At 42.1% G+C, this 14,375-nt stretch overlaps 1 protein-coding gene across 1 annotated transcript in view; it reads left to right on the plus strand.

The window, feature by feature from the left end:
* Positions 1-393: 393 nt before the first annotated feature.
* Positions 394-14,375, plus strand: part of tmtc1 (transmembrane O-mannosyltransferase targeting cadherins 1) — a 41,183-nt gene continuing 27,201 nt past the window's right edge. Inside the window, exons 1-4 of the mRNA XM_044020803.1 lie at positions 394-444; positions 1,223-1,296; positions 11,577-11,753; positions 14,263-14,338. Of these exons, the coding sequence (XP_043876738.1) occupies positions 394-444; positions 1,223-1,296; positions 11,577-11,753; positions 14,263-14,338 (378 nt within the window). The remainder of the gene's footprint in view (positions 445-1,222; positions 1,297-11,576; positions 11,754-14,262; positions 14,339-14,375) is intronic.

Consider the following 14,375-nt stretch of genomic DNA (forward strand, 5'->3'; position numbering starts at 1 on the left):
AACTCCATGGATTAAAAATATAGAATAAAAATATCTTTAAATGCCTATGTCCATGTCTCCTGTGAACAATTTTACAGGCTTCTATTTTGCTATTAATGGGACAATGAGAAAATTGCATTTGGAATATTAATAAAACTGACTAAAACTTTTTTGAGTTTTCGTTGACTGAAATTGGACTAAAACTATCACATATAGAAATGACTAAAATGTGACTAAAACTATCACATATAGTGATGTAAATGACTGAAATGTGACTAAAACTAATAAGCGTTTTAGTCCAAAAGACTAAAACTAAGACTAAATCTAGAATGGCTGCCAAAAACAACACTGGGGGTAACAGCTGCAGTTTTGAAGAGTGAGGGAACAATTTCAGTGGTGAATGAAGAGTGGATGATGGCAGAAATTAAGGGGAGGAGGGACAGGAGGCAGGATTTGACCAGAGCTGTAAGGAGGGGGTCGAGCTGACATGTTGAGGGCTTGGATTTATGGATTGAGTTCTGAGATTTCAGCAGCTGTGGGGAAAGTGGCTCACTGTGTGGGAGATATTCAGAGGAGGGGGGAGAAGGAGTTGAACTTAAATGCTGATTTTTTAGAGAGTTGCAGGTGTCGATTGAGTACAGATGGGGGAGTAGGGAGTCTGGGGGTTGAAGAGTTTTATTGAGGAGTGAAAACAGGGTCTTGGTGTTATTTTTATTGGAGGCAGGTTAGGTGGGGGATTCTAATTTAAATGCAAGCTTGTTGGGAAAAATTTAAGAAATTAGCAAAAACTGAAAAAGAATCAGCATCTGGCTGCATTTCAAAGATATTGGATACTGCAAAGCTCAGTACATGGTTAGGTTGGTTGGTTAGGTTAGGTGCTAGTTCTGTGTTCAGTTCATTTAAATGTTTTATTAAAATGTTAGAAACTAACACACTAAAATAGTAACTGTGTGTATATGTGTCTAGAAAAAATGCATGAAAATAAGGCTTTTATGAAAACACTGATTTAACAAAATGCTTACCAACACACAAAACCATTCTTACTTGCAAAAGTAAGCTAAAATAGAAGGCTCTGAGTGAGAATAAGTGAAGAGCCATTAGGGAGCCATAAGAGAGGGAGTTTCTAAGGGAGCTGGGCCTAAAGAGGCCAGATCTTTGGACTGGACTTCCCATCACTATCCGGCAGTGTCCAGTTACCAGAGCTGTCCAGCACATTCATTTCTAACACCTTTGTGTGTTGCAGGTGTCTGGTGTCGTGGGCAGGGCTGATGTCTTGGCTTGCCTGCTGTTCTTGCTGACTTTTCTCTCCTATATTAGGTAAGATGACCCCCTACCTACTGTCCTATGTTCACACATGCATGCACATGTACATATTCATGTGTGGGATTGTCTGTAAGATAGACCCTCTACAGCAGGGGTTGCAAAGTGGCGGCCCGGGGGCCACATGTGGCCCTCCAATCGATTTCATGTGGCCCTCAAACAATATCAAGTTGTAACAAGTTATTTCTATTTTAATTTTTAAATGAATAGATTAATTTTGCATCTTAAATACGTTTTTTTTTATTGTTGCATATTAAAACAACCACTTATATTTTATTATAATCCAATCCGACTTCATTTGTAAAGCACAAAACAAACACAGTGGACCAAAGTGCTGTACAGAATAATTGATAAAAGACAGAAGAAGTAAAAGACAGAAAAGCTCACACGAGGCAATAGAGTACGGATAAAAAAAAGGAATTAATATGGCATATTGATGATATGAGCTCATAACGTTCATCCCAACTGTTGCTTTTCCCAAAAAAGTTGGGCTTCTTTTTTTACTTGACTGGCCCCCGACTGACCAGACGAGACCGTCAGTGGCCCACAGGTCATTTGAGTTTGAGACCCCTGCTCTACAGTGTGTAGTTGTGGGCAAATCTTACATCTCATTCTTGTGGGGAACAGTAAAATAAGAATAAATAAATAAATAAATAAAAAAGAGTGATTCATGGAGTGAAGCAATGGTCCTATCCAAAGTTGGGTAAAGTAGTGTTTTTAAGTACTGTATTTAATGTATATACAGGAAATCCTTTTACTACTGTATATTGTGTACAAGGCTGGAAAGAGATGCACCGATCTGATATAAATATCAGATACCGTCCCTAATGTTGACTTAATAGCTGGATCGGGTATTGGATAATGGATCAGCAGCATCAGCACGCTGGTCAACTTGAGTCATAAACATGTAACAACAACATGGAGCATGTGAAAAACTTGGGTGTACGGATGTTTGTCCAGTGGTGGTAATATGCAGGTATGCAAACCCAGATATCGGTATGAGGACTGAAACAGTCCGATCGGTGCATCCCTAGGGCTGGGATCAGCATGGACAGTATGGTTGAACAATTAATCGAAATTTATCGAAATCTTATTCTACAGACTGAAGAGAGCATATTTGTTTCTTACAGATCTGCACAAATATCACACAGTAATCGTTTTAAATATGTTGTTCGAATGAAAATGAGAATAATGATGTAAAAATGACAATTCCCTGTGATTTCGCAAATCATATCGCAATCACAATTCCTGTCAAAATAATCACAATTAGATATTCATTCAAAATTCTTCAGCCCTAATGGACAGCATCCTTCTTATCCCATATCCAGACTGCAGGGTCCTTCGTTCAAACCACTGCAGTGAAGAGCTGTAAATCATTTATAGTAAACTTGGCTACAGCCTTGTGAAATCAGCCCTGATTTGCAGACATATTCTTTCATTTAAAGATGAAGGATGGGTAGATGATCGGGTAGGACGGGTAGATGATCATGACAACCTCAAAAGGACCAATGAAGTGAGGGGTCAGCTTCTTTGATTCCACCCTCATGGGAAGGTCACAGGTGGAGAGCCAAACCATTTGACCTAGCTGATATTCTGGAGCCTGAGAGCGGTGGCGGTTGGAGGCAGAGGCATAGCTGCCAGTGGCTTTGAGGAGGGCGGCTCGAGCTCGGATCCAGGTCCTGTGGCAGTGGCAGATGAAGGCTGGATGGATAGACAGGAAGTCTCGCTCTAGGGTTGGGAAAAAAGGTGGCTGGTAGATATAGACACACTGGAAGGGAGAGAGCCCTGTGGTGGAACTGGTCAGGGTGCTGTGGGAATATTCCACACACAGGAGCTGTTCAGACCAAGACGATGGGGATTTTGATGTCATGCAGCAGAGTGCCGTCTCCATCTCCTGATTCTTGCGCTCCGTCTGACCGTAGACTGGGGATGGTATCCTGACCAGAGACTGACTGGCCACCAGGAGCAAGCAGAATTCGAAGGCGAACTAGGGGGCCTCGATCAGAAACCACATCCACTGGGATGCCATGGAGACGGACCTCAGCAACAGTTTAGCAGTCCCCTTGGCTGAAGGGAGCTGGGGCAGGGGCACAAAGTGGGCCATCTTGTCCACCACCGTCAAAATGGTGGTGTTGCCGCTGGACAGTGGTAGACCGGTGACAATGACCGGTGACAATGTCCAGGGCTGTTTGTTTGGCATTAACCACGTGTGGTATGTCTAAAGTTTAAAAAAAACAATACAGCTGTGCCGTATCGTTGGCATTTTGCTGGCAGTGATGTCTAAGTCTTTCTGCCCATGGCAGCACAAGATGCAGAGTGGAATATTTGTTCCCCTCCAGTTCACGCTGAGCATCATGAAAGGGCTCCAAAAATGACACTAACATGCCAAAAATGTCGGGGGTTACAACAGCGTCAGGTCTGCCCCTCTCCATCAACCAGGCAGCCAGACCTACTCTTCACCACACATGAACAGTGTGCTTGCGTTCCATGCTACAAATGGATCCGGTCCAGCCTACATCCAGGACATGATCAAAACCTACACCCCAGCCCGCCCACTCCACTCTGCATCGACAAACCGGCTCGCTGCCCCCTCACTGAGAGGATCGCAGAGGCACTCGCAGAACTCGAGACTGTTCACTGTCCTCGCTCCCAAATGGTGGAACGATCTCCCCATCGACATCCGGACAGCTGAAAGCCTCCACATCTTCCGCCGCCGACTGAAAACACATTTCTTCCGACTCTACCTCGACTAAGACGACAACTTGTACATCGCACTTATGACTAGCACTTCATAGTTTGATCTACTTGAAGCTCTTACTTACTTCTAGCTCTTATTTGTACCCAAATGTTTAAATGCACTTTTGTAAGTCGCTTTGGATAAAAGCGTCTGCTAAATGACATGTAATGTAATGTAATGAACAGATATGATTCACAACAAACAACATATAATTTATAACCTGCAAGAAATGTGTTTCTTCAGTAGAAAAACGGGAAGCCCGTGGCCTGACCCGACCCGCCTCATTTGCACATATTTCTGGCCCAGGTTTGTTGTGAGAACTACTGGAAACGGGAAAAACATCTTTAAACAGTTAAGAGGGGATGGGATCTAACTGACAGGTTGATGGCTTGGATGATGAAACTAATGATGTTAACTCAGGGAGATCTATAGGGGAGAAACTATCTAACTGTACTCCTGGTGCTTCTAAAGCTCTTGTGCTAAAAGATGAGTCAGTCCCACTATGAGGGATATGATTTTTTCTCTAATTGATGTTATTGTAGTCACAAAAAAGTTCATTAAGTCATCACTGCTCAGTGTTAAAGGAATAGATGGTTCAGTGGAGCTGCGCTCTGTCAGCCTGACTACAGTGCTGAAAAGGAACCTGTGATTATTCTTATTTTCTTCAATTAAGGAATATTAATAAGCAGCTCTAGCTTTATGTAGGGCATTTTTGTATGCTACAAAACCATACCATAGTTATATAAAATTCCTCTAGGTTATTGAAACGCCATTTTCTTTCTAATCTATGTAACGCCTGTTTAAGAGCGCGAGTATCTGAGTTAAACCATGGTGCTCACCTCATCTGATTCACCACTTCTTTTTCAGAGGGGCAACAGAATTCAATGTAGTGCGCAGTGAGGCTGCTCTACTATCAACAAGGTTATCTCTGAAGGCGGGAGTAAAATCACATTAGGTACCTTCAGATGTTCTGACATATGGCACAGAGTTAAATAAAGGTTGCACTGTCTCCTTGAATGTATTGACATTATTATCAGACAGGCACCGTCATGTTATTGTAATTCATTATTGTAATTCATTATTGTACAATTAAATGTAAGTAAATAATGATCAGTTAGGAGAAGGTTTTGGGGAAAATTTTTTAAGTTATCAATATCAATACCTAAAGTCAAAACAAGATCGAGGGTGTCACTAATGCAATTAGTTGGTTTATTCACATGTTAAATAAAACCAATTGATTTTAACAGTGAATTAAATTCACAGCTAAGACGATCACGGTCAACATCTACATGAATGTTGTAGCAGCCCTTGGTGTATTTAGTAATGGCAGAGAGTCTCGACAGGTGCAAATCTCTTTATTTTGTAGCACCGAGAAAACTAAAAATAAGCACAGAATGAATTTAATAAATAACACTTTCAAATGATACAAATTTGACAAATCTCATTTCCACAGTGCATCTAAATTTAACTATATACTACACGTAGAAATACTTAAAGTACTTCAAAAATAATAAACAACATTTATTAGATTTAGCTTAGTTAACACAAGTTTATCTACAATTTACACGCACACAATATACAAGATACAGACCTCACTGCTCACCAAGGGTGCAAGAACCCAACGTGTGCTGCCAGCTTGATGGCCTCTTTAAAGTAAGAACAAAACCCAAATACAGCACACAAATACAGTGCAGGTAAGACTAATTTTGCACAAAACACAAAGTATATGTAAGTGATAAATGTACAAATGAAGAGTAATCAAACTAATGAAGAGTAATCAAACTGAGAATGTATGGACGTTGTTGTTCCAGTAAGAACTGTACGCTGCTTTGCCAACAAGCCCTGGATTACAAGCAACATTAAAGGTCTTCTGAACCAGAGGGATGAGGGAGGTGTGGGAGGGCATGAAGACAATCACTAGCTGCAACTCCAAGAAAAAAAACCCATGGAGAGCGATGTGGGAAGGGCAAACCAGTTAAACCAGTTGTTTAACAGGTTTGATCACCCCATCCCATTCACGCATCTGAATGCAGTTGCCCTCACCCCCTAACTCACACAAGCCTCCACAAACACAGATGAGGACACCTCCCGACCCCCCACCACACCACCCACGATCACAGCAGCTCAGGTTTATGGAGAGCTGAGGAGGCTGCACCCTAACAAAGCCAGATGGAGTGTCGCCTCGACTACTGAAGCCTGCACGCGTGAACTGGGTCACCCCCTTCAGCACACATCTTCAACCTGAACTTGGGACTGGGGAGGGTTCCCCAGCAGTGGAAGACATCATTCCAGTCCCAAAGAAACCCCATCCTGGAGAGATGAACGACTTCAGACCTGTGGCCCTGACGTCCATGGAATGACTGGTGCTTCATCACCTCAGGCCCCAGACCTGCCACACCCTTGACCCCCTACAGTTTGCTTACCAGGAAAAGGTGGGAGTGGAAGATGCCATCATCTTCCTGCTACATCGATCTCTCTCTCACCTGGACAGAGGCAGCGGTGCAATGAGAATTACATTTTTGTATTTCTCCAGCGCCTTTAACACCATCCAGCCTCTGCTCCTGAGGGACAAGCTGTCTGGGATGGGAGTGGGTTCACACCTAGTTGCCTGGATAAGTGACTACCTGACTGGCCGACCTCAGTATGTGCGACTGGGGGACTGCAGGTCTGACACGGTGGTCAGTAACATGGGAGCGCCGCAGGGGACTGTGCTCTCTCCTGTCTTGTTTACCCTGTACACGTCCGACTTTCAGCACAACTCAGAGCTCTGCCATGTGCAGAGAGTTGCGGATGACAGCCATTGTTGGCTGTATCAGGAGCGGAAAGGAGGATGAGTACAGGGAGCTTATCCAGGATTTTGTCAAATGGTGCAATCATCTGCTCCTAAACACCGCCAAGACCAGGGAGATGTTTGTAGATTTCCGGAGATCCAGGGTGCACCCAGAACCAGTTCTCATCAAAGGGGACTGTGTGGCGGTGGTGCACACCTACAAATACCTGGGAGTACAGCTGGATGACAGGCTGGACTGGACCACCAACACAGATGCTCTGTGCAGGAAAGGACAGAGTCGTCTGTACTTCCTTAGAAGGCTTGCATCCTTCAACGTCTGCAGGAAGCTGCTACAGACCTTCTACCGTCTGTGGTAGCGAGTGCCCTCCTGTACTCAGTGGAGTGCTGGGGGGCAGCCTAAAGAAGAAGGATGCTTCAGGCAGGCTCTGTTGTAGACAAGGAACTGGACAGTCTGACATCCATAGCTGAGCGACGCATACTCAACAGTCTCCTGTCCATCATAGACAATCCACACCATCCACTACACAGCACCATACACAGACAGAGAAGCAGCTTCAGTGACAGACTGCTTTCAATTTCCTGCTCCACAGAAAGACTGAGGAGGTCATTCCTCCCCCATGCCATCAGACTATTCAACCTGCATCATACATGACACACACACACACGTACATGTGCATGCACACACTCACCTCTGCACTGTAATGACACAACCTTCTGATTTATAATTCATTTCTTCTCAATGTCTTTATATTTTTTATATATATATATTTATTTTTGTAAGTTTCTTTTTATATTTAGTCTGTACTTGCATGCCTCTTATGTTTCTATTTTGTAACATATTATTGTTGAAATCCCCTACAATTATGATTTTATCTGTCTTAAGTACTAACTCATAAGAATTCAAAGAACTCTTATAGTAACTCTGAATAAGGTGCAAGTGGATGGTAAACTGTGGCTATCAGAATTGGTTTCTGGGTGAGAGGATTTTGCACAAGGGTTTCATTTATTTTGATTTCAAGTTTATTAGTGACATTTTTGGGTTGTTTACCAGTTAATTTATCAATGTTTTTCCAGATCACCTTGCTATTTCCTCTTACATTATTTATAATATTAATGAAAAAATAGCTTTGACTTACAAACTATACTCATACTTTATTTCTAGCCGAGGTGAATTTCTGCCTGTCAGAAGTCAAACCAGATTTGAGGGCTTTTTTGAACAGCATATCTCTGTCTTTCATGGTAGAGCATTTCTATTATTATAAGCAGATAGCTTTCTATAAATGCAGAATAGTGTGACAAGATGGTTCAGAGAGGACTCAGACGCAGAGGCCTTTTAATAGTCTTTATTGGCACTCGTTAGCAAAACACAAGACAGATCCTCTTACTGAGGGAAAACAAAAGCGAGGCTATGAAAAACAACCAAATGGGGAATGTGCTCTCTTCAAAAGAAACGCTGCGGAACTATGAACGGGGGTACAAAAAATCACTCCGAAGAGGAAATTAACTCAGACTATGGTTATCACCTAAAACTCAAAACAGAAAACTCTCCAATCAGAGGAAAACAAAGCTCTAAACACTTCAAAACGAAAACTAACTCAAAAGCACTATCCTATTGATTGGCGATCTTTAACTAACTGAGAACGAGGTCAAAAACAAAATGCAATCTAAATGATTGGATCGAATCAATCTAACAAATAAAAAGTAAATCACAATCCTAGTGATCACGTTTGGAGGCCATACTCCAAATGTTTAAGTGACCCCCAAATATTCCACAGGGTTTAGACTTGGGATCCCAGACTATTTTAGCCTGGTTAAGTGTTGTAAATAATTTGGTAGTGCGATACTTTTTAAACACTGGATTCCTTTGAAGCAGTGGTTGAGGCTTGGCAAGCGGCGATGGAGGCCCAGCAAGTGGTTGTGGAGGCCCGGCTAGCGGCAGTGGAGGCCCGGCTAGTGGTGGTGGAGGCCCGACTAGCGGCTGTGGAGGCCAGGCTAGAGGTGGTGGAGGCCTGGCTAGCGGCTGTGGAGGCCAGGCTAGCGGCTGTGGCGGTAGCCCAGGTAGCAGTGCAGGTAGCCAGGGTAGCAGAGGAGGTGGCCAGGCCAGAGATGCAGGTAACCAAGCTAATGGTGAAAGTAGCCCAGGTAGCAGTAAAGCTAGCCCAGGTTGCAGTAGGGGATGTCCATTAGCGATGGTTCTAGCCCAAGTAGCCTAGCATCCAGGTAGCTTGTATTCTTTGACAGAGGGTCTGGATTTATTTCAACATCTCTAGCCAGAAGTAGAATCAACAGAAGGTGTACAATTCCCAAGGAAGGTTTGGAAAACTGTTCATTTGAGTGTTCATATTTACCAGGAGGTGGCCTAGCATTGCCCTCATACAGTATTCTTGTGAAGAGGAGGCGCTGACTCATCTTTGCTGGAAGGAGGACTTGGTCACTGTTTTCATCCTTTTTCCGTGGAAATGTTATATATACCTGCAGTATATAATCATCATCATTAGTCTAGTCTAAAACCTAGTCTAAAGTCAGTGGCGCTTATTCAGATGCTATTTTAAGGGCGCACACTTGGCCATAATGTAGCCTGTGCACAACGTGCATCCGCTTCTCTCATCTACAAGGAAGCCGTTCCCATTTTTGCAAACAATACATAATTATAAGGAATAAACAATACATAATTACAAGGAAAGATATCACCATATCAACCATATGATTCAGTGAGGGACATTTCTTTATTTACATTTTATCAAACACAAAAATTCAATAGAAAACTGTTTGGAAATGGAAAAAAAATGAACGGAAAATGAACAGTTGAAAAGATTTAAAAAGAAGAACCTCTGATATGTCTTCTGACATCATTGTAGCACTTGCGGCACTGGTGCAATGTCCTGGGGATGCCAGCCATAGATACAATTGTGGCGATTTCCTCCCATGCCTGTTTAACTAAAACTAATTTGGGTGCATTTCTCCCATCCCTGTACAAAGCCACTTCTCGGTCTTTTATGGCCCTGACGAGGATGTCAGTCTCCTCGGCTGAGAATTGCTCCTGGCGTGCGCCTGGTAAATCCGTCATTATAATAGCAATCCGCCATGGAACTAGCGCCCCTGCAATTAAAGGGAATGTGAGATGACGCTCTGATTGGTTTATTGCACGTTGCGCCCAAACCACACCTTTGACTAATGTAGTTACTTCAGACCAACCCATTTTAGATTTGCGCCGGGTGCAAGAGTAATTTATCCCGCCGGCATAATAGCAACAGCGCCCGAGATCCGCCCACAAAGCTACTTGCGTTTTGCATTTGATACTTGCGTTTCAGATCGGCAAAATAGGGCCCACTGTGTCTAAGTGTCCTGCTTGTGAGTCCACTTCTTGTTCCAGTTGTTACACCCTTTTTGATCCATAGGGCGCTGCAGCACCTTTCTCCACAAGAAAGGCACTTCTTTAGATCAATAAATGTTTTAATTTAATTTATTGTGCTGCGGCCTCATGTGTTAACCACTCTAGAAGGTACTTTAGGGTGTGTCTTATGACTCAGGATCATGTGGCATTGTGCTAACAACTACCCCATATAATAGAAGTCTTTTTTTTTTTTGCCAAAATATAGCACATTTAAAATACTGTTACATATCAGTGACAGTACCTGTTCTTGATGCCCATCACTGCTCTTCATTTTGTTCCTAATGTTGATACCCAAGTAGAAAATTAGAGCATCTATGAGCAAACAGCACACAATATTTAGGGGCCAGTCATAAAGAGACAGGAGCAGCTCTTTCAAAAAGGATTTGTAAAAGAGCCAGAGATAGAAAAAAAAAAAAACTTCACTGATGTGACGGAGCGGCCCCGTCACTGAGTGAGGGCAGTTTGCACGCACATACACACACCACACACATACACGCCACACACATACGCAACATGGCAAACAATTCCCCGTCCCGCTCCGCTTCTCTGCCTCCGACACAAACACAACCATAATCTATTCCCCACAGTTCCATAGCGAGGGTGCACACTCGTTAGCGACACCCCCCCCCCACACACACACACACATTCACCGCACTTGCAGGCACACTCACCAGAGACGCTGATGTTTCACCCGCTGCTCATAGGCCAAACAGGGCCGTAGCTATCTGGGTGGATAAATAGGGCTCTTGGCAGGAAAGTGACCACCTGACTGAGGTGGCTTATTAGAGAGTATTATTTTGTGCAACGCCCAGTGGGAGGCGCATAACAGTTATAAGGCAACCATTTTGAGCCTGTTCAGGTGCGAGAGAATTGATGACATGTGGTGCAGTGTAGGTCAAACCAAGAAAGAATATTACTGGTTTTTTTTTGTTGTATGCTGGAGTCAGAGACGTGCAGGAGTTAAAGAGGAACTCTGTTCAGCACAGAAAACTCTGTAAATAGCTTGGGTTAATTTTGTTTGTTTTGTTCTCATCTATTTTGTTCTTTTGTTACTTTGTAAATATTTTTGGTTTTCGTCATTGGTTCTTTGGGGGCACGGTGAGAATAAACTTCTTTTGAATGTAACAACTCGACTAAGCCATATCATTCCGGAGGGTGTCACCAAGGACCCCGTCACAGAGCACCTTGTGTATCTGTGGAGCTGGGCTGTGCACAAAAGTAATCAAATATAAACAATGCTATAATCGATTCAAGCAGACAGAGTTTTATTTCATTGACTATCTGGGCTAAATGTGATATATAGTCCAGAATAATTTGTCCTATAAACATTTGTTCTTCTCTTCAATCTCTCACAGAAGTGTGGGTGGGTGTGTCTCGGAAGACTCTGTGCCATCCACTGCCTCGGTGTGGTCTCTGGTCATCAGTTTGCTGCTGGGCACCTGCGCCATGTTAGTGAAGGAGACAGGCATTACCGTGTTTGGAGTTTGTATGCTCTATGATGCCCTGGTTCTCTGCCACAAGCCTCTTGTAAAGTAAGCCCACTGTTTACTTGTAAACCTTTGTGTGATGTTGGTGCTCTTGCTTTTCATTTATTTGGCAATGGTGATGCTATTAATCTCTTGCACAGTTTGTTGGAGGACAGTCAAAACATCCTCAATACAGTATTTGTACCGTCAGTTATCCTTTGCCTTGCAGCAGAAAATGTACATCAATGGTTTTGAATTGGGTTTTTTAAGTTACTACTGGAGTAACTTCCAACATTCACTGAGTAAGTCTACCTACAATGGCCATATGTTTTGCATCCTCCTAAATATTTTCATAACACTTAAATGATTTATTCTTTGAAGCATGGATAGTAATCTGTAAAATTGCAATGCCTTGACTTTAGTGAGGTAAGTACACACAGCCATAACAACAAAATTAGATTAAAAAAAACAATGGTACATAATTGGCATAATAAGTACTTTTGGTGTTTCGATTTTCGGCCAAGTGTTTCCTGATTTTCAGTTTCGGACAAGAATTTTCATTTTGGTGAATCCCTAATTTTTTGTGTTGGACCAGTACCAGTTTATTGAATGGTAAATGATCTGTATTTATATAGCACTTTTTCTAGTCTTGATGACCACTCAGAGCTGCTTTACACTTCATGGACATAGCCTTTTATAGATCTTTATATTCCATATTTTTTAGTGCTGTCAGTTTAGCGTGATATTAACGGCATTAACACAAACCCATTTTAACAGCGTTAATTTTTTTATCGCAAGATTAAAGTTCCTTTTGGCCTAATAATGGGACAAAAAGAAATCAAGGGATATTTACAGTAGAATAGATAACAATGTGCGATCCATTGTGATTAATCATGAGTTAACTATGACATTAATGCAATTAATCGCGATTAAATAATTTAATCGTTTGACAGCACTACATTTTTAATTTTATATTTTTAATTCATGGAGTTGTACACATTTGTAAAACCTTCCTAAAGGCCATAAAAAGCCCAGAAAAATCTTATTTCCCAGAGTGACGTCACAGATGTGTACGAGCATACTAAAGCGTGGTCATGTGGCGCCTCGGGAACGGCGCTACTGTCAGGGAACCGTACGATATGATAACGTCACTATTTATTCGTTGCTCATTAGCATTTATTTTCAAACTTATTATCGTTGTATTAACGAGCTGCTGTGTGGATTGATTGAGGAGAGGAGACTGAAATGCTGCACTTTATCACTTTGTTCAGTCCTGGACATCGTGACACAGATGACGGTGTGGACTGTGGAGCTGTGACCACCGCTCACTTCACCACTGCTTGTCGTATCGTCGCAGACTTGCTAGTTTAGTTTCGCTCAATTGCTAACGTCTTCGCCACTAACGTTAGCTGTGGCTGCACTCGCGACTGGGTGCTTTGCATTGACGTGGTAGGCTAAACTTGAGCTGCTTGTAAGCACACTCCTTCTTACTCAGAAGGCATATCACTTCACCTTTATTAATGGTGCCGTCGAGGTGTTTTTGAAATGTAAATGTCCCGTTCATTGGGCGAGAACTCTCACATGCTCCTCCATTTTTATGTCTCCTCTCTATAATCACCGCTCATCACCCTGCCCTCCAAACACAATGCCAGCCCATGTCCACTTCAGGGTGCGACTGACCATTGTTTTCCACCCCCAACAACTCAAGCACAAGACGGCCAACACATAAATAGAAACATAAAAAAAAAACATAACGCGACTGTAATTAATTAATCGCAATTAACGCGATCATTTGACATCCCTAATAATCTACTTATAACACTATAATTAATTTGTAAGCACTCATTAATACTTTATACAATATGCTTTATGAATTATTAATGCTTAATACGTGTAATAAATTATACAATAATAAAATAATAATACTGTAAATAATGTAGGCCTTACATTACACAGAGGCAAAACAAAAAACATGACATGCTGGTGGATTGGCTCCTGCAACCTTCCAGACAGTAGTTTGCTTCCTTAACCACCAGGCCACCACTAAGACTCACTTGTGGGTTGTGTCAGAAGAACATTTAAGATTGCCACAAGAGAGACAGACAAAGGTTTAACCACTTTTAGTAGTGGCAGGCGGTGGCACTGCTTCCTGCTCGCTCCTGTTTGCATCGTCACTTCCCTATTTTATTGTGTTAATTTTATGTGTTTTTTTGGTTTTATCTAATTGTGTGATTTTAATTCATTCTGTTTGTAAAGTGTCCTTGAGTGACCTGAAAGGCGCTTTTAAATTAAATTTATTATTATTGTAAAAATACGCGGGCTTCCTGCAATAACCCTTGTCACACATATACGAGGGAAAAAAGACAGAGAACAGCACTTTGGACAAATAGGGGTTAAAATGTATTAAAGAGTTATAATTCATTTTACAAAACATTAAAAAAAAAACATCAACCCTTTAATCTAAAGCCACTTACTAATTATCTTAACTTCACTTAGTGCTGCAACTGTACTTTGTTGGTTAAAGCCCACAGTAAAAACATGTGACTGACCTCCTCTCTGTCTTTGTCTCCCTCAGTCACCTATATGGCTTCAGACCCAGCAACCTCCTCTATAGCTCCTTTATCAAACGAGCCTGTGTGATATCTGGATATGTGAGTACTTTTTCTTCCCTTCTTACCGTGAAAACTA

This window comes from Solea senegalensis, linkage group LG3, assembly GCF_019176455.1.
Source record: "Solea senegalensis isolate Sse05_10M linkage group LG3, IFAPA_SoseM_1, whole genome shotgun sequence".
NCBI classification, from domain to species: domain Eukaryota; kingdom Metazoa; phylum Chordata; class Actinopteri; order Pleuronectiformes; family Soleidae; genus Solea; species Solea senegalensis.